Source organism: Ambystoma mexicanum, chromosome 9, assembly GCF_040938575.1.
Source record: "Ambystoma mexicanum isolate Mex_15411 chromosome 9, UKY_AmexF1_1, whole genome shotgun sequence".
NCBI lineage: Eukaryota > Metazoa > Chordata > Amphibia > Caudata > Ambystomatidae > Ambystoma > Ambystoma mexicanum.
This window is the reverse complement of record NC_090931.1, coordinates 869,691,321-869,712,742: the sequence shown is the minus strand read 5'-3', so window position 1 is coordinate 869,712,742 and position 21,422 is coordinate 869,691,321. Positions and strand designations below refer to the sequence as shown.

At 48.7% G+C, this 21,422-nt stretch overlaps 1 protein-coding gene across 1 annotated transcript in view; it reads left to right on the top strand.

The window, feature by feature from the left end:
- RBM44 (RNA binding motif protein 44) overlaps window positions 1-21,422 on the top strand; it is a 1,098,830-nt gene that overhangs the window by 1,025,833 nt on the left and 51,575 nt on the right. The window contains exon 14 of the mRNA XM_069615953.1: window positions 18,671-18,812. Coding sequence (XP_069472054.1) covers window positions 18,671-18,806 — 136 coding nt within the window. The 3' untranslated portion in view covers window positions 18,807-18,812. The remainder of the gene's footprint in view (window positions 1-18,670; window positions 18,813-21,422) is intronic.

Sequence of the window (21,422 nt, the reverse complement as noted above, 5' to 3'; positions counted from 1 at the left end):
CCAGGGTGCTTTAGATGGTTGCCTCTGTCTGCCGGGATCTATTTTTATTTCCCTGGCCTTGTCCCTGGTTAGGGTCGGGGCGATTCGTTTCCCTTCCGCCGGTGGAGGGACTTCTGGGCAATCACGCAGGAGATGAGAAGATGAGCCACAATACATGCACAATCTTAGTTCTCTGCGTCAGCTTCTTTCAGCAGGGGTGAGCGGACCTCGTGCAGTCCTGATTTGCATCGGTTCATCCCTTTCTTCTTTTTCCAGGACGGAGGGAGCTGGTATCATTGAAGGTTGTAGTGTTCGATTCCTGCGTCTTTCCTGCCTTCTTTCTGACATTCGGTATTCCAACTGTAAAGTTAGGGTAACCAATTCTTGAAAAGTAGCCGGTCTAGCCACTCTGGCGAGCTCATCCTTGAGATCCTCGTGCAGTCCTCTCCTAAACAACGTCTGTTGGGCTGAGTCTGGCCATCCTGCCTCCACTGCCAATCTGGTGAAATTGGCCGCATATGATTGTACATTCTGAGTACCTTGTTTGATATCTACCAATGCTTCACAAGCTGTATATCTTACTTCTGGCCTTTCAAAACGGTCCTTGAGATTCTGCACGAAGATTGCATAGTCATTCACTGTAGGATCAGCTTGCACAATTAAAGGGGTAGTCCAGGCCAAGGCATTGCCCCCTAGATTGGAAACCAAAAACCCAACCTTTGCCTTATCAGTCTCATAGGTTCTGGGTCGAAACTTGAAATACACAAGGCAAACTTCTAGGAATTCTTTGAGCTTCTGTGGTTCTCCACTGTATTTTCCAAAAGTAAATGGTAGAGGGGTGGGAGTTCTCCTCTGTTCTCATCCCGATTTGCCACCTGTTGCTTAAGCATATTATTTTCGGCTCGTAATGCCTGCATTTCGTTGGTTATTCCTTGTATGGCCGCTACTAGCTCCTGATATTGCTCTAGTGACGCCATTGTAACGCTCACCTGATTCCCACGGAGACGCAGGTCTGGCTTCGAGTGCTGATGCTTCTTCAATGGTGAAGCGCAGGACTCTGAAGATGGACAGGAAGGGCCCCTCTACTCTGGCTTCTCTGGCTCGCAGGAATATTCCCCTGTGCGTGAAAAGGGAGTATTACCTACTGACTGAGTTATGCTCAAGCCTCCCACTCTCTTCCAACCCTCCACGATACCCTTCCACGATTCCCCGTGAAGTCTCACCTTAGGGTCAGGAAGGATGAGCTCTCCATCCTGCTTCTGATGCAGGGGCACGTTGAAACCCAGTTACTTCACTGGATTGAGGATTGATGGGAGTTCAGGTAAGCTTGACTATTCAGATAAGGCGCTGTAAAAGTTCTGCTGCAAGTTCAAAAGTCCAAGCTTAAAAATAATGTTCATTGTCTTGTTGTAGCAAGCGCTAATGCTTATGTCTTTTTCCCCTTAGGGGCCGGGGTTCGGAATGCCGGAGATATGGCGCCGACCCGAAGTGAAACGTGCAGTTCCAGTAAATGACAGGTAAGTTCTGGATGAGCGCTCGGGTAATGTCTTTGCATTCGCTCATTCAATGTCTTTGTCTTTTTTCCCAATAGGGGCCGGGGTCCGGAAAATGCCTGGAAGCGGCAAGACCCGAAATGAAATGGGAATGACCCAACAGGTAAGTCTTAGAAGGAAACTGAGCTTTTCTTATTCCTTTACTGAAGAGAAAGAGAGGTGAGAGAAATGCAGCGCTGCAGCGATCGTAGCGAAATGCTTTTAAAAATGATGTCTTCCTTTTCAGGTTCGTCGGTGTGATGTCTCGGTGGTGCTGATTTAGCAGGTAAGGTCTTTTGTCTCCCTTTGCAGGTGACCCAGGATACTGACAGGCGTGGCTGAGGTCCAGATGCAGGAGCTGACACGGTGAGCGTCCAGCTGCGAGGAGCAGAACAACGCAAAGCGTGAGTTGCTGATCGGGTGTGGTTTAAATAGCTTTGGTAGAAGTTCCAAGTGTGTATCCTTCCACCGATCAGGTATGTATCCTTCCCCGACCACACCCGGGTGGAAAGTAGTCCCACAGGTAAAGTAGTTCCATTCATGCCTCAAGAGGGCCTGCATGTAGCAGCATGGTCTGCATCAGGTAAGTGCACATTAAAACACTTGAACACATGTCTAGCTTTATGAGCCTGGCGCATAAGGCGCCAGGACAGGGGTCTAACATGAGCCTGGCGCCTAAGGCGCCAGGACTGCGTCCAAAGGGCCCCAGCTTGGGCCCGCTGGCACTCCCCTGGGGGAAATGATGCCTGCCTCTGGGGTTGCTGGGTTGGACCTGGCTCCTTGGAGGTAGGCATCATGACAGCCATAGGGGTTCTTTGGCGTTGCAAACTGTTATCGATAAGACTAAGATCCCCTTCCGAAGACCCCTCCTCACATGGGTCCGTTAAAGGGTCGTCAGAGAGCTCCTCCAGGTCCTTCTTCCTTCCTTTCCCACCAGTTCTCTTTTTCTTTCCCTTTAGATCATGAAGGTATGGACGGACTCCCCCGGAAGCCACCCTGCCTCAGTGAATGTAACACAGAGGAAAAGGGGCTCTCCGGGGAGCCAACCCCTCGTATATCAGGGAAAAAGCCTTGCGGCAAAAAACCCTGTAGTTGCAGAAGTTTGTGTCAGTGGAAGCGATAACCAAGGAGGATCGTAGAAACTGGAGCGGAACGTCCTTTGATGTAACAATCCACCTTACGCCACGGAGGGAGCCAGTTGAGAAAAGGAAATTAATGGAAAAGCGCAGAGGGCAAGGGCGGCTAGCGCAAGAGAAGGAGGAAACAAGCAGCAGCAGAAGGGAATGCAAAGAGAAGACAATAAACATAAGCGAGCGTACCGTCAGCAGAACGGTTGCAACGCTCGGAGCCTTCGGCAGTGAATGTTTATATACCGTGGCGGCCATCTTGAAAATAAACTAGAACGCTGATACAGACGTCTGTATCAGCGTAATGGCCTTATCAATGGCGGCGCCACCTCGTCCATAATCGCCACGGACGAATCCTGACAACCTGCTTGTAGTCATTTTTCTATAGTGTGTTTTGGCCATAATTAAATAACTGTATTTTTATCCATCCTGTTTGTGTAATCTGTGGTGATTCCCGTTGTGTGACCTCATTATGGACCCTTTACACGCTCACCCCCTCTGAAGAACTTAGGCTAGACCGCCTGTCACTGCTACCTAAACTGATTTGGCTACAGCTTCATAGAGTTGTTCCCGTCACAATATAGTTTAGCCTTCTATACATCTGTCCACCAGGTAAAAGTTTAGAAAATCAGACCTAACAGCTGCAGCGCCTCAAATTACAATCAGTTCCACATCAGTGCGTATTACCCACGCTGACGTGAAACTGAAGGAAAGCAACCCCTGGGCAGCCTCGCACAGCTGCACTGATTGCACAAACTGATGTGCTTAAAAGTACGTATCTCGTCCTCTGCACTCCAAACAACGTTAGTTCTTGTTCCTGAATCTCAAACGGTTTAGGAAATGCGGCATCACCCGACTGCTCACCCCACCTTTCTTCTCTGCTGTACGATGGGGCCGGATTCACTCAATGGTGTTTGTAGTCTACTGCGCCCCTCTTGCTCTGCCTCAGTTGTGTGAGCCCAATCCCGTCTTTTACCAATTACCCTGTCTGGTGTCTTGCTGGGTCATTGTTATTCCCCTTCTGCTGTACAAACAGTTCCCCCTCGCTGATTCTTGCTTATCCAAGAGTTTATGGCTCCGGCTGCGGGTTTTGTTTTATTCGTATTTATATAGCGCACATCAGCCCGAGGACATCGTGGCACTTGTTGCAGTACAAAGCTTAGTTACATAGAAATGCAAAGTATATATACAAGGTTACAATATAGTTATATTGCAGTTCTGTTTATATTACAATATACATGATAGAAGCAGAGGAGAGGGTCACACTGCTAGTTGAGGAAGGTGGTCTTGAGGTCTTTGCCTAAGACAGAGATGGAAGTTTCAGCTCTAAGGGTGGCAGGGAGTGAGTTCGATTTTCAGTGCAATATAGGAGAAGCCTAGACCTCCAGCTGTGGCTCTCTTGATGCGTGGTAAGTGTAGTTGGTTGGTGTACTGAGCCCCGGTTGGAAGTGTGGAAGTGATCCTTGATATTGCTTCATATAGGCATGTGGGAGCAGTGTTGTTGATGCATCTGTGTGTGATGGTGAGGATTTTCGGAGTAATTCGGTCTTTGACCTGAAGCCACCGTGCTGTACGTCTGGCATGTGATATATGGTCTCTTCTAGGGATGTTCATAGCGGCTCTGAGGGCATTGTTTTGTGTGGTTTGCAGTCTGTTAATGTTCTTGGCGGAGGTGCCTGCTAAGAGGGCGATGCAATAATCGTGTTTAGCACCTATAGTTGCTCTAGCTATGGCTAATCGGTTAGAGGCAGATAGGTAGGGTTTAATGGCATTGATGAGTTTGCTGCTGTACGCTAATGCAGAGGCTATGGCGCCGACTTGTTTGTTCATCGATAGATTAGTGTCAACGTGAACACCTAGTGTCTTGACGGAGGATGAAACAGAGATGGTTGAGTTGTCTATGTTGAAGTTGGTGTATTGGGGGCTGAGCTTCGTCATTGTTTTTCTGCCCAATGATGAGAATTTCAGTCTTATCCCCGTTAAGACAGAGGCCATTGAAAGCTATCCATGCTTGGATAGTAGCATAGATGTTGTGAAGGGCAGCAGCGTCTTGGTTATAGATTCCAGATAGAGGTATGCGTACTTGAGTGTCGTCTGCATTGTTTGTATATGCAACACCCATGGAGTCAAGTAGGTCAAAAAGGTGTTTTGTGAAGAGGTTATGGAGGGTGGGAGCTGTACATGATCCTTGGGGGACACAGCAGTTTATGGTGGTAGGATCTGCGTTAGCTGTGTCGGACTAGACCTTCATGGCTCTTCCTTCGAGGAAGGATGTGATCCAGGATGCTGCTTGTTTAGAGAAATGCGCTGCCTGAGTGATGTGGGTGGTAAGTGTTTGGTGATCTACCAGGTCAAAAGCTGCTGATAGATCCAATTGAGAGAAAATGTCTGGGGCTCCCTATATCAGGCTCCAAGTGCCACTTCCTACTTTCCTCTGCCACTGAGCGGTGGTTTAGGAACCACTTGTTCGGTGCTCTGCAGCTTTCCTTATCCCTCCTTCTCTGACCCAGCTTGGTATGGCCTGGATTCTTCTGTGTCCATCTTGGTTAGCACTTGCCCGTCTCTCTAGCACTTGTGGGGCAAGGACCGACACCTGTTTCTACAAGCGGGACTCTCGCTCGCTTATCTCTGCCACATAACTGCTTCTCTGCTGCATTGTTTCAAGCTTTTTCCCCATTGTACCACTTGAGTATGAGTGGTGATCACCCTTCTCGTTCTATTTTTTCTGTTTTGGGGAAGATGCACATGTTCTAATTTATCTTCATAGAGAGGGGTGCGACGCAGCTACAGCCTATGCCGTCCTCTTGGTCCGTGACCCCTACTGGTCTCGGTTATGCACTTTTATTGCCCAATGCAAGGAGGACTATATATACTTGTAACAATAGATGAATATTCAAGGTTCCCTATGACAACAATCATATCTTCTACCAACTTTTACTTTACTTTATTACATTTATATAGCGCACCTAATAATCCGAAGGCGTGGGGGCGCAGACATAACGAAGAACATAAATAAATATAAGAACCTGTGTCAAAATAAAACCAGGATGGGTTAAGGCATAACAATCACCAGCCACTGGTAACCACAGATCGAATATTGGACATACACAGGCACCATGTTAGCAGTGATGAGAAAAAAACAAGAACACAGGAAAAACTCCCTGAGGTATCTAAATTCAAAGAATCAGATTGCAGTTCAATGACCCCTTAGACAAATATTTGCATCGTCTGAGAAAGACAGGTAAGGTGCTAAGCCCACTAAAATACAGTCAATGTCTGGTTGCGAGCACCAATCGTTCAGGTCCATCCTCCGGATAATCATTAAATCAGTGAGTCTGATCACACCTGGACCTGGTCTCTGAAGCATCCAAGCAAGAACCTTGTTGCGCAAGGCTTCTTTAGTCTCTTTTTCTTTGGTTTTCCGGATATTAGTTATGAGGAAGTTTCTCTGGTCCATTACAAAGTCATAGGAGTTTGTGTCATTTATTATAGGCATTTGTGACTTTTTTAATTGTAGGTTACATAAAAGTGTCCTCTTAAGTTTGGCGTTCATAGCTGTGTCTGTTTGACCTCTTAAGGGCCAGCGTTCAACTCATGTATTGATGAAGATGGAACAGTTTCCTGTGGTGAATCTACACTGGGTATTTTTACCTTTCTCCAGCATTGGGTCTGGCATGGATTCACATGCTCATGAATATTCCCCGTCGTCAGGCTGGGAATCCATGGTAAAGAAAAATCAGTATCAGTTTTGTTTCTGATCTGTCTTTCATAGTAGTAACCAATCACTGTTCTTTGCGTCATACTCACCACAGCCAATGACTGCCATCTCCCTAAGCCCCACCTCTGGCAGCCATCTTCAGATTTTTACCGCACGTTCAAGTGTTGGGATCCTCGTGCTATTGCTCTGGAGCTTTAGTGCTTTTTTCGCAGGAGAATTTTCTCTTTTTGTGTCAAGAGCCTCAAGCTCCACCGTTTCTCTATCCGATCAACGGGGACCCGTGTCGGATTCTTCTACGCCCCTCAAGGGTGAAGATTTCGTCGAGCCACGCTTTTGGAGGACTCCAGAAGTTTCTCAGGCCCATCTCGGACATGGCTCAGGAGAAGGGAAGCTCGACGCCCGGAAAGCTGTTCAGGGTCTGCCCTGGATTCCAGCTTCAGAATGTCTTTAAGGAGGATGAACACTCCCTTTGCCTCTACTGCCTGCATGAGGACAAGACGCACGTGGAGAAGGACTGTGCGTTTTGCGGCAATATGTCGGAGCGGACCATGAAGGACCGCCATCTGCGTCTCGCCAACTGGCTGGAAGGGAAGAGCCCGTCTGGCGAGAAAAAGAAGAAGTCCGAGCGGTCTTCTAAGACCTTTGAGGGCGCCCCGACGACGGGGGCCCAACAGAAGGCCAAGCACCGCAAGTCTGCTGGCACTGGGAGCGCCGAACGGTCGTGCTCTACGGGTGCCAGGCAGGGTGCATCCTCGCCGGCGCCATCAACCACGAGCCAACGCTCTGGCTTGGATAAGAGGAAGGCCGAGCACCCGGCCAAGCTCCTGGAGAGACCCCGGTCGAGCTCGAAGGCCCCATCGGAGGGGGAGCGAGGCGGTGACCCTCCCCCCAAGGAGAAGGCGGTGAGCGCACCTAAGGTGGTGAAAGCCTTGATCCACCCGGCCAAGGCCTCTATCGAGACAGTCGCTGCGGCCCTGGCTCAGCCTGTGGAGGCTACACCAGTGTGGCGACCTCAGGGCCCAGAGTCTCCCTGCCACCGCGGAGGGAGTCCTCTTTCATGCCCATAGACAGGACCCCCGTGAAACCTCTGACGGAGAAGAAAAAGGGGGGGCAGGAGGTAGTCGTGGATTCGGCCTCAACCTCTGAAGAGGAGCTGATCGAAGTCTTAAGCCACGGCGTTGGCGTGGAAGAAGACCAGCCCGTCGGGAGGGACCCCGACGTCGGAGACGACGATAATGTCGAGGGTGCCGACGGGGCTCCTGACCGCCCGTCGGAATCCCCTCAACCAGTGCCACAAGACAACTCGGCAGCCATTTTGTTGCCTATACAGTCCTTATGCTCGGAGATAAGGACCAAATTGCCGTTACCACCAACGGAGGAACCGCTCCCGACGGGGGACCCGGAGCCAGGCCCTTCTGGGAGCCCTCCTTCTAAGAGAAGGAGGATTCATCCTCCACCTCCTTTTCAACCATCGCGCCCTGCTCAGCCCTCCTCCCCGTCCACGACCCGTGGGGATGATACGGGGACGGTTACGGCCGCGACGGGTACAGACGACGAGGTTTACGACGAGGATCTCCCGTCGTCACCTCCTCCCCGGGCTTCCCCGCCCGACAAGATTGGATCGTTTCATGCCATGATCGCCAGGGCATCCGAGCTTTTCCAGCTCTGCCCGGAAGAGAAGAAGGAAGGTTTCCTTTATCAACGGCGCGAGACCAAGAGGAAGACGGTCCTCACTGTACCTCTACTGGACGATATCTGGGATGAGGGTCTCGCCCTCCTCAAGAACCCATCCACAATGCCTGCGAGAAGGGATCGGTACGAGAAGAAGTACCGGGTCCCGGACACGGCCCCCTTGTGCCTTCGGGCACAGCCGACCCCGGACTCGGTCGTCTCCGCGACGGCCAGGAAGAAAGCGGGGGGGGGCCTCGGCCTCTACGTCAACCTCCCCGCCGGACGGCCAGGGAAAGAAATTGGACACAATGGGACGCAGAGTCATCTCATCGGCAGCGACGACGATTAAGGCTGCCAATGCCTTGGCTATCGTAGCCCGCTACGACGGGGAGTTGTGGTACAAAATCGCCCCCCAGCTGGACTTCCTACCAGGCGACAAGAGGACAGAGGCCCTAGAGATCTTTCAGGAAGGAGAAGTTGCGTCGGACCACGCCATTACGACGACGATTAAGGCTGCCAACTCCTTGGCTATCGTATCCCGCTACGACGGGGAGTTGTGGTACAAAATCGCCCCCCTGCTGGACTTCCTACCAGATGACAAGAGGGCAGAGACCCTAGAGATCTTTCAGGAAGGAGAAGTGGCGTCGGACCACGCCATTACGATAGCGACGGACATCGCTGACACAGGATTTTGCCAGTTGGGCAACGGCGTGTGCCTTAGACGGCGTGGATGGCTCAAGGCAACGGACTTCCGGCAGGACGTGCAGACCAGGGTCTTGGATATGCCGTTCGACAGGAGCAACCTGTTTGAGAAAACAGTGGACGATTCCCTACAAGCCATCAAGACGAACACGGAGACGGCCCGGGCTCTTGGTGTTATCCAGCAACGACGGCCACCCTTTCGGAGCGGCGGAGGCAAGCGGGGTGCCTCCAAAGGTTCCGGCAGCGGATTTTCCACCTATCGTCTAGCGGCCCGTTCGTCGTCACAGGAAGCCTACAGGGGACGAGGCAAGTCGGGCAGACCCCGCCGTCGTCGCCAGGGAGGACAAGGCGGCAAAGCCTAGTCGAAGCAGGACTGAACTGGCCGTGGGGTCGGGCCCCCACCGAAGCACCCCGGTGGGAGGCCGGCTGGCGAGCTTCGTCAGCGTGTGGGAATCCATCTCCACCGACCGATGGGTGCTGGACGCCCTGGCCCAGGGTCACGCGCTAGAGTTTCTGAAGAAGTCCCCGCGCGACCCCCCCGTGGCCAGGAAAGAACATCACGTCCCTCAACTTCTCTTGGAGGTAAAGGCGATGCTCAAGAAAGGCGCCATCGAGCTCGTCCCAAAGAGGCTTCGGGGCTCCGGAGTTTACTCAAGATACTTCCTCGTGAAGAAGAAGACGGGAGGATGGTGTCCCATCCTGGATGTACGACGACTGAACAAATTCATCAAGGCACAGAAGTTCTGGATGGTCACCCTCCAGCACGTCCTGGGTCAGCTGGAGGAGGGCGATTTCCTGTCGTCGTTGGATTTGGAGGATGCTTACTTCCATATCCCCATTCTAAAGGGACACCAAAAGTTTCTCAGATTCGTGGTCCAAGGGCGTCACTACCAGTTCAGAGCCCTTCCCTTCGGATTGAGGTCGGCACCCACGGTGTTCACCAAGTGCCTAGCACCGGTGGCGGCGCGGCTGCGCCTGGAGGGGATCCACGTCTACCCCTACCTGGACGACTGGCTCATCCGAGCAAAGACAAGGGAACTCGCCACGGAGCACACGGCGAGGACCGACCAACTACTCACGGACCTGGGATTCTCCATAAACTACGCCAAGTCCCACCTGGTGCCCGCGCAAGACGCGCTGTTTCTGGGAGCGAAACTCGACACAGTGGTGCTTCTGGCCTCTCCGTCGGAGGAAAGGACGAGGGCCATCTTGGGCAAGGTGCAGCGGATGCTGGTTGCGAACGCGGCCAGGGTGAGGTCCATCAAATCCCTCCTCGGAATGATGTCTTCTTGCATTTATCTCATCCGCCTGTGCAGGCTTCGGATGCGCCCGTTACAGGAGTTCCTGTACGCTCGCTGGATTCAGACGGGCAGCTTCGAGGACAGGATCACACTGGACGAGAGCTTCCGACGAGCAATCCGGTGGTGGGGCACCCGCGCGCCCCTGATGGCGGGCATGGACTTCCAGACCCCGGGCCACCAGAAGACAGTGACCACGGATGCCTCCCTGGAAGGGTGAGGAGCGCACACCGAAAATCTGCACACGAGAGGCCTTTGGCTTCCGACGGAGAAGTCCCTCCATATCAACGTCCTGGAGCTCCGTGCAGTGTTTTGGGCCCTCAGGTCCTTTCTTCTGTCTCTCAAGGGCAAGGTGGTGAGGATCTTCACCGACAACACCACCACCATGTTCTACATCAGGAACCAGGGCGGTACCAGATCCCCAGCCCTGTCCAAGGAGGCGCAGGATCTGTGGCATTGGGCCGTCGCCCAAGGGATGTTTCTGGTGCCGTTTCATCTGGCAGGAATAAAAAACGCCATCGCCGACTCGCTCAGCAGAGAGCTGCACTCGTGCCACGATTGGGAACTACGACAGGATCTAGTAGACCGCCTCTTCCGACGGTGGGGCACACCCCAGATCGATCTGTTCGCGGCGGCGACGAACTCCAAGTGCCGGAGGTTCGCCAGCAGGTTTCCCCAGGCGAGGAGCATGGGCGATGCTTTCTCGTTCCCCTGGGAGGGCCTGTTCCTCTACGCGTTCCCTCCTTTGCCACTGCTGATCCGGCTCGTCAACCAGCTCAAGAGGTCACGGTGCAGGATGATCCTCGTCGCACCTGCGTGGCCGAGGCAGATATGGTTCCCGGACCTTCTGGACTTGTCAGCGTCCCCGCCAATCAAGCTGCCGGTGGACACGGATCTACTCTCCAGAGAAGGAGGCGCCATCCTCCACCACAACCCGAAATCGCTGAACTTGCAGGCCTGGCTCCTGCAGCGCTAGAGTTTGGAGGATACGACATACCGGCCGACTGCAGAGAGGTTCTTGCAAAGGCCAGGGCGTCCTCGACTCTTAAATGCTACGGACACAAATGGAAGAGGTTCTCGGTCTGGTGCCACGCACAGAAGATTAACCCTCTACGGATTACGGCCCCCCAAGTACTGCCGTACCTGCTGACGCTGGCCAAAGCTGGACTGGCACACGCGTCCATCAAGATTCATCTTGCTGCGATCTCCCGAAACACCAGAACCACGGGGCGGACGTCCTTGTGGTCTCATCGTCTGGCGAAAGAGTTCATGAAGGGACTGTTCAGATCGTTCCCGCCGGTGAAGGCTCCGGCCCCGGCGTGGGAGCTCAACGTGGTGCTGACCAAGCTCATGGGACCTCCGTTCGAGCCTCTGCACTCGGCTCCGTTGAAATTTCTGTCGTGGAAAACAGCGTTTCTTGTGGCCATCACCTCCGCACGACGAGTGGGAGAGATCCAGGCCCTTTCCTGCAAGGCCCCGTACTTGACTTTTCACGACACGAGGGTAGTGCTCAGGACGCACCCCTCCTTCATGCCCAAGGTACCGTCGGACTTCCATCTCAACGAACCCTTGGTGTTGCCTGTGTTCTTCCCGTCGCCTTCGTCGCCGGCTGAGAGGACTTTGCACTCGCTGGATGTGGCTAGAGTGCTGAAGTTCTACGTGGACCGCACGAAGGGTTTTCGGAAGACGTCACAACTCTTTGTGGACTTTGGACCTGTCAATCAGGGGAAGGCTCTCTCAAAGGCTTCCATTTCCAGATGGCTCTCCGGCTGTATCATGTACTGTCATCGGTTGGCAAACCGACCGCTGCCTGGCCGTCCGAGAGCCCATTCCACCAGAGCGATCGTAGCTACCACGGTGTTCCTTTCTGGTGTACCCCTGCTGGACATATGCAGGGCTGCTACGTGGAGGTCGACGCACACCTTCATGAAATTCTACTGCGTCGACCGGGATTCCAGGGAGGAGTCCAGGGTCGGCCAAGCAGTGCTGCGCAACCTGTTCGCCTGAGGTGAGCCTGGTGAGGAGGTAAGATGCTTAATGTTGAGTTTGATGTAATGCTTAATGTTGAGCCTTTGCCACCTCCCGTGGTTGTGCATGTGTGTACTGCTATGTATTCTTTATTCATGAGCATGTGAATCCATGCCAGACCCCATGCTGGAGAAGGAACAAGTTACTTACCTGTAACTGTTGTTCTCCAGCATGGGTCTGGCATGGATTCACATGCGAACCCTCCCGCCTACCCCTCTGCGGCTCTTCACTTGGTCATACTGCCACTTCACGTGCTTCCAAATCTGAAGATGGCTGCCAGAGGCGGGGCTTAGGTAGAGGGCAGTCATTGGCTGTGGTCAGTATGACGCAGAGATCAGTGATTGGTTACTACTACGAAAGACAGATCAGAAACGAAACTGATACTGTTTTTTTCTTTACCGAGGATTCCCAGCCTGACGACGGGGAATATTCATGAGCATGTGAATCCATGCCAGACCCATGCTGGAGAACAACAGTTACAGGTAAGTAACTTGTTCCTTATTGAACTTTGTCGAACAGTGGAGAAAGATCGCCATGGACAAATGTGTGCTGGACATTCTTCAGCAAAGACATGCTTTGGAATTTCAAAACTGGTTCCCCAGCATTCCTCTTAAAGCGAGTCAAGAACTGCATATGGGCCAACTACTACAGGAGGTTCAGGTCATATTATGAAAAGGGGCAATAGAACCAGTCCCTCAGCGGCTCCATAGTGTACTCCTGATAATTTCTGATAAGGATGCCTAATCAAGTACCCGAAGTTCCAAAAGGTTCAGGCAGTGTGCATTGCAAAAGTCCGGTCCATCAACTCCCTGTTTGGCATGGTGTCCTCCTGCATCCATCTGGTTTCCTTTTGAAGGCTCCAGATGCATTCCCTCCTGGAATTTCTAGACGCCAGGTGGCAGCAGGTCAAAGGCACATGGACAGACAAAATCACCCTCAATCAAGCATTACGTCAAGCTCTTTGTTGGTGTCGTTTCATCTGACTCAAGGAGCTACATATCCTTGTACTCCAGCATGGGTCGTGCATGGATTTACTTGCAAACCCTCCATCCTTCCCCTCTCTTCTTGTTTCATACTTCTAAACAAAACATTAGGATCCAGTTATGTTGCACCAAATTTGATATGATATGATATGGCATTTATAACCTGCCTATATACAAGTGTATCAAGGCGCGAATTTAAGATTTTTTTCATAAACGAAATGTCATTGTTATTCTTTTTCTCAGAATTACTTTATTGTAATCAGCGTTCATGTCTGTGTAGATAGTATTGACTCCTCTAGTTGGTTAGATGATACTTAGTTTTTCAAAATAACATATTTCAGAAATCCTTCTTTACATTGTATTCTTGCTTTGGGTGTACTTTATTGAATTCACTTCATTCAATTTTTGAATGGTTTGAAATTAATACTTGTATTTGGCGCCCCTCTTACGTATTTTATATATTTTTTTGATTGAATTCTATTCATTCAATTTCCAAGGATGTTGTGTGTATCCCTTATATTTATCTCTGTATATTTGACGGCAGACTCAGATTACTTTAAGATTGACTCCTCATATTTAGCTCCTTTCATATTTGGCTCCTCGACACGTGTTTCCCCGTCTTTGAAGCAGACGGTTCATCAGGAGGTTTACTACGTGAATTAATTTATGCAGAACCTAGGACAAACAAAATATTTACTGTTAGGGAGAATTCTCTGTAAAGGCTAATTTCCCAAACCTAGTGAGTCCCCCAGCAGCTCTGCTGGATTGTTGGGGTTTATTTTATTATCCTGCTAAGAGTGAGACTCGTTTACTCCCACTCTTAGACATGATTTGAGGTGTTCCTTTATCTTTCCATGTGTTTTATGGGCTATGGGGTCTTTTACTCCATAGGGTCTCATGTGTTTTTGATGTGGGTCACACAGCACCCTCCGTGCCGTAACACAGGGGTGTCGTAGCGACCCCCCAACATAGACTCTATACCCTGGGACTGACTACTGTCTCCCAGGGCATGTAAAGTCACCATTGGCTTTACTAGTCCCAAATTATGAACAGAAACCAGTACAAACCATCATATTGTGGACGTACTGGTCGGGGCAATTTGAGTGCCCCTGGGTCTGTTGTTCGAGGGGGCACGTCTCCGTCCCCCCTGATCGAGTTTTGGCTGGTGGCAGTGGATACTACTTTTTATATTCGACCGCAAATATATCTCTATGGGATTTTCCCATTGTTCGAGGCTACCAACTTTAATTATTTAATTCTTATAGCCTCGCACATACCGCCGGTTTATTTATTTAATATTAATTCACCGGTTGGTATTTTTTGCCAGAACTCGATTCTAAAATGGCGTTTGTGTTCTCTTCTGTGACTCCAACCCAAGTCGAGCCCTTTGTTCCACTTTTTGGCGGGCTTCTCCACAGAAGCCTCCAAAAGTGGTGCCACTCTGTCTGGGTACCACAGGGGGTGTGGGAGGGGGTTTAGGCACCCTGGACTGAGTTACCTTGGTAACTCAAGTCGCACTCTTGTGTGATAGGCCCAAGTGGTGAGCCGGCCGGCTCACCACTTAGCATGTTTGATTGACAGCTAGGCTGAGTGAATGGGGGTGTGCTGCATAAAAGCAGGGCTTTGGGGACTGGAACTTCAGAAGTCGCCACAGGACCTAAGAATCCGAGGAGGGAGATCTCCAGTCCGGAGAGTCTTCTTCCTTTGACTGGTGGGGATAACCAGTTTTGCCTTCTTTTCACCTTCCTGGAGCATCTCGTGGCCGCCTTGCAACCTAGCTAACTTTTCCTGACTTTAATTTCATCCTTTTTGTGCGAACTATCTACAAGACTCTTTGGGCATAACCCCACTGTGTGAACCTGGACCCCTTCTGCTTGCTCTCTCCAAGAGTGGGCCTTGCAATTGACTTCCTTGCTCTCCAGTAGAACTCTGCCTATCCTGCCTTACTGTGGTTCTTTTAAAAGTATTTAAACTTGTGTGCTTCCATAACTCTGCCTTTTCCCCTCCCTTTTTTATAACTTATTAGAGTGCCATCTTATGTTAAGCGCACACCTCTGTCTGAAAATAAGTGGTGTTTCTCACTAAGACTTGCCTAATAAGTAATTAGGGTTGTATATATATATAATAGCGATTGTGTGCTGAATTTACTTACCTCTTTTGTGCTAGTGTAATTTACAAGTGTGTTTTTAAATAAATAATTATATACTTTTACACCAAAGCTCTGGTCAGTGTTTGCTTGTGCTACTGTATCTCTGTACCTATTGTGTATACTCTACATACTGCCTAACTCTTCTTGAGGGAAGTCTGACTGCTCAGCCACAGCTACCAAGTGAATCTGTGTGGTACAGACTGCTACCAAGTGGGTTTACTGCCAAACACCTGTAGTCCTATCTTTTGCAGTGGTCCCTAAGGGAACTGCACAGGTTTCTGCCTAATATTTACATCTTAGATTATTGTTTTTTCCTCACATCCATATATGATCAGAAATGTATATTGAGCATACTCACTAGTTTTGCCCTTGGTATGCTTCAAAATGTTATGCAACTGGTATAGGACTTTTCTTTCTATCATGAAAGATGGCATCTGTATTTTCTCCTATAGTATACAGAATAATAATGTCTTTGTAACTAAAGAACTCTACAATATTAAGACCATTCATTATTATAATTTTAAACATTAATTTTCTGCAATTCTGCTGGTATTTACCTGTTTTGATTTGGTTTCCCTGATAGTTTTTCTGATTTCCTCACGGTACGATTGCTGGGAGGCCGGTTATTGAACTTTGTCGAACAGTAAAAGATTGTCACGGACAAATGGGTGCTGGACATTCTTCAACATAGTGTACTCCAGATAATTTCTGGTAAGGAAGTAGTCAGTAGGGGGTCGACTGATCTAGGCTTACAATGCCTAATCAAGTACCCGAAGTTCCAAAAGTTCAGGCAGCGTCCATTGCAACAGTCCGGTCCATCAAATCCCTGTTGGGTATGGCGTCCTCCCGCATCCATCTTGTTTCCTTTTGCAGGCTCCAGATACAGTCCCTCCTGTAATTGCTAAACGCCAGGTGGCAGCAGGTCACAGGCACATGCACAGACAAAATCACACTCAATCAGGCATTACGTCAAGCTCTTTGTTGGTGGTTGTTTAGTCTGACTCAAGGAGCAACAGATCTTTGTACTCCAGCATGGGTCATGCATGGATTTACTTGCGAATCCTCTGTCCTTCCCCTCTCTAGCTCTTCTTGTTTCATACTTCCACTTTATATGCTCTACCAAATATGAAGATGGCCACCAGGGGTGGAGTTTCGGAGTACGAGTGTCATTGGCCAGGGGCGGGGCAGTATGACCCAAAGGACACTGAAAGGTTATAGAAGAGACAAGCAGTTTTTAGTTTAAAGCGAAACTGCTTTCTTTTTACTGAAGATTCCAAGCCTGACGACTGGGAATATTCATGAGCATGTGAACCCATGCAAGACCCATGCTGGAGAACAAGAGTTGCAGGTATGTAACGTGTTCCTTCACTTCTATCCTGAATGGTGCCAGCCTGTTCCAGGATAAAACCGTATTTTATGAGCATGTGCTATTTTGTTTTCTTGTTTATTTGCATCCACAAAGACATGGGCTACTACCACACCATCTGAGGCTGGCAGATTACTTTGGTCTTGATGTCTGAAGAGGCTTCCACTTCTGTCTTTCTATAGTGAAATCTAGTAGGAAATTGAACAACCTTTTTTGTACTGGGGAGGGGCTGGAGATCTTACGCAGGCCATGAAGCTTCCAAAACCTACACTTTGAGAGGATGTTTGACAACTCACTGTGTGGGACAGTTTGCTACATTTTACCACTGCGGTTCCAGCCCCCCCTTACCGCTGTACTACTAACCTTCACACCTCACTTCCCCTATTTTACCCTCTTCCTGCCCCCAAATACCCCGCTAAAATGCAGGAAATGTCCCATATACAAATGTGATGAAATGGTGGCGGGGAAAAGGGGGGAATACTGTCTTCAGATGCATTGTTTTTGTATCACAGTGTGCTTATCCATAGGGTCATTCCAGCCCTTAAAGGTTTGGGCGCTTATTCTGTTAGAGCAACAGTAACAAATTGGATATCGTTTGCAGAGCAGCTATCCGGGCTACCATGCATGCAATCTGCACACCACTAACTTGTAAACGCAAAGAAATAGATGCCAGACACTACTTAAAAATCTGCTTGGTTAGTTTGCACATTTACTAGTTTTCATCATGATCTCTCCATCATCTCGCCAGACTCCAGCTTGGAGTATCTGCAATGACTATTGCGGAAAGGGAGTGAGTAAAGGTTAGTCACCATAGTGGTTCCCGTACTCCTATTCCATAGTTCCCCAGTCACCGGGCCCTCCCTCCCTCCCCTGAAAAGAAAAGTGTACCATTCATAGTCTGTCTACTGCTCAGTAGGAAACGGGTTGATGTGTGGAGGCAGCGGAAGCACTTTTGGAGGTAGACCTGGGGCTGGTTTTAGACACTTTGTTTTTTCTAAAGTGAAATTCCTCCATTCTTTGAAGCTGTGCTGAGCAATCTTTGGGCCCACCCCTGGAGACAGGCTATTCCATGAGTATGGGGGAAACGAGGACAATGGTCTAGGAGTACAGTAGTTACTATGGTGAGTAATTTGGAATTATTTTGAACAACCCCATTCCTAGCCAATTGGAAAGGATCACCAGGAATCTATAAATCCAAGAGTCTTTCAAAAGAGAACAATGATGTGCAGAACAAGTAGCTTAAAATAGTGAAACCTACACAGCTGTGTGATTATTGGTTATTCCAGTTTTAAACAAATAGGTGTAACCACTGCAACCAATTTCAGGTTACTTCTGCATGGGCATCACCAAGCCGAATACTATACTCTACTGAAACACTTGTGTATGGGTGCGTTATAAATGCCATATCATATTATCATACATATTATCATATACTCCTGAATATGAGTGTCAGTCATTATACAAAAAAGACACAACATCATAAGAAATCATAAATATTTTGTTGATCAGGGTTTAATTTAAAATGCATAATTATTTCAAGGCAGGCATACAGATTTATTGCAGTGTTGTCTGGAACTAAATGATGAACACATGCACATTTCAAATGATTCATTGAAAATTAGGTTTGCTTACAGTAGTCTACAAAAAAACGTATTGCATATGAAAGCTCGTTTGGCTATGGTCATGCACATAATGGTGCCTACTTCCATGAAAAGCAAATTAGATAGTTTACACATCTGATCCTACATTTGATTAACTCTCATCTTTGGTTATCAAAGGAATTATCACCTACCACACTAGACACAGTAGGTCATTCTGCTTTTTGGGGACCAATGTTTTATTATATGAAAAAGGGTAATTAACCTCAGATTTAGGGAGCTTCACAAAAGGTCAATATTTTCAGTAGCTTGTTTATTTTGCATAATTCAACAATGTATTAAGTACATTTCAGTTTCTAGCTCTTTCAATGATGGTACTGATTCTTCCACATTAAAGAATTCTGACCCTCTCTGACTTTTTTAACCAATGAACTGTGCATAATAATCCGCAAATGTTTTTAGATTGAGTTGAGCAATGTTGCACTTCAAAATAAATTTCTCTATTTTTTTTTTTTTTAGAAAGCAGATCTTAGAAGCTTTGGCTGAGGTGAGGGCAAACAACAATGGTTTCCTTACCGGCTTGCCTCTCGATGCCATTGTGGTAATGGCTTCCTCTGTTCTGACCCAATCTGCAGTTGTGCCCGGGAAAATGTGAACACAGGTAAGCAAACTGAGTTTCTTCAATGCTTATTTTTAATTTAATGTTCTTACATCAATAAGTAATATTACTTACTTCTGAGTGGCCAAATGTGCAATAATGCTTCCTGTGATTTTTCCAAGATTAAAAAGGAAAGCACGTTGTGCGCTTACATTCTTCAACCTCTCCCTCCAGAGCCAATACCTGTAGCATAGCCAAGAAGCCACCAGGGATGCACCGAAACATGCAATTGGGTCCAGGAAATAAACCACAGACCTGCCACTATAGCCCTATTTCAGAAATGTATCTAGCCTATCTGGGGGCATTGCAAAGGGCAATTGACTTAGGGTCTCGCCCATTTGCCTGGCTGCCCTACTCACCCCTTCTACAAGATTGCTGCCACAACCATCCAAGATCTCTCGTCTCCACCATCCTATTGTACTGCCTATTATTACTTTATTTCTGTCACTTCCAATAAATATTACCATGCCTACATCTCAGAGGGCGAAACCATCACAGTTGCTTAACACTCGTTTGCGCAGGAAGTAATATCATCCATACATATACCTAGAGCCAGCAGCGCCATCTTCAGTTATCTTTCATCAGTGCAGCAATGAACATTTTTCATGGAACAGTCATTGATGTTTTTTCACTGTCTCCTAAATCTGTTATTAAGCCCTGCACGGAGTACAGCTGCACTGTTATTCTTGGACCCTCACTTGTGTGTGTAGTTCTGCCGGAATAACCATCTCACCAAAGAGTATGGGCTATGTCTTCTGTGCACACACATAGGCAGCGAGTAGCATGTGGCAAGTTGTTTCTGGCCCTCAGCAAAACTCTATTCTGGATAAATCAGTTCTGGAGGGCTCCCATTCCTCAAGGCTGGCACCTGAGACACAGGCTGTGGAATGGCTTTCTCAGTCGAAGAATAGGCAAAGAAGAAAAGAAAGAGGATTAACTGCCAATACTGGAGTTAGTCTTCCTGTTTGAGGACCCATTCTTCTTCGATAAAGCATCACCAGAGTTCTCCAGGATGGGGCTTTGCATGGATTCGCATGCTCATGAATATTCCCCGTCAAGCTGGATATCCTTGGTAAGAAGAAAGCAGTTTTACTTTAAACTGCTCGTCTCCTCTATAGCCTATCAGTGTTCTTTGGGTCATATTGCCCCCAGCCAAAGACACTTGTCTCCTAAGCTCCACCCCTGGTGGCCAACTTCAGATTTTACCACACGTTTCTAGTGTTGAGAGTTGTGATTAATTCAATGGAGTTATAACAAATTCCCCTGCGGGTACCTCCTCCCATCTGGCCAGGGGGCGGCAGCCTCCATGTGATCCTGACCCTGGGGACGGCTATATGTGGGAGGATCACATGGGAGGAGACTACTACCGGGGAGATGTCACGACTTCATTGAATGAGGCACAGTATCCCCCCTTTCTCATGAGGAAGATCCTCTGACACCCAAGACCTTAATGCCCTATTGTCAACTAACGGTTCTCCCTTGTAGAGGAAGTCAAGAAACCTATTCTTTACACTATTCTGGTCAGGCCCTGACTTTTGATTCAAACACCCACAACTCGCGCATAACACCTTTTGTTTCTAGTGTGCCTTTATGTGAAACATCTGGGGAAAACCATTAAAGAATGAAAAGTATAATGACATCCATAGACTTCAACTCCTGTAACCACTCAGGTACTGAGATGAGGAGGATGAGGGTGTTTGTGCAAAGTGACAGGTGCACCACATGCAGACTAGTTTTTCCAATCTTTCAGTGCGCTGGGCATTTAAAGATGGCAACTGCACTATTGAGCGAGCTGTGCCAGAGAGGACGCCAAACCCCATGCTGAGGCTCACAAACACAAGATGCTGGAAGGACGGGACAAGGGGGAGGAATGCCGCGTATGAGCAAGAAGGGCCGTGGAGACGCTGGGAACTGTGCAGGAGCTCCTTTACGTACGGCCACTAAAAGAACCAGTGTTCTCACGTCTGGGCTGAAAAGGAAAGCTGGCATGTGAGCGCGGAGCCATGCAGAATGCTGGGAGAACGTCTGCGCACACCAAAGTGGAAAGCGGGTGAAGGAACTATACTGCAGGGGCGCAAGCAGAGTCCTAGACACTGGAAGAAACAAGGGAGTCTGCCTGAAGCAGCTAGGGCCCCAGGGCTTCCTGACAAGTGCGCCAACAAGTGTAAGAATGGTACAAAGTTGCTGATGCAGAAAATCATCTGAGTTTGTTTGAATGCAGTCAAGGCAAAGTACAAATTCAACACCGAATAAGAAGAATGTTTGAATGGAGACGAAGCAAAGTACAAAGACAAACTCCAATTAAATACAGATGCATGAAATGCCATTGTGGAGAAGACGTTTAAGCTGAGCCAAGTTTACAACATACCAAGCACCTCACAGTAGATGCTATTTTGGTATAACCAAACAACTGTGAAACACATAAGAAGTCCTGGCAGGAGAGTATGCCAGGCAGCTGAAATTGTATAGAGATCCTTGGCAAGGGAGTATGCCATGTAATCGAGAAAGATCCAAGAAATTAATATACCAGATGATCTGAAGAAACCATAAAAGTAGTCCTTCCAGGTGAGTGTACCAGGCAGCTGAAATTGTATGAAGATTCCTGGCAGGGCA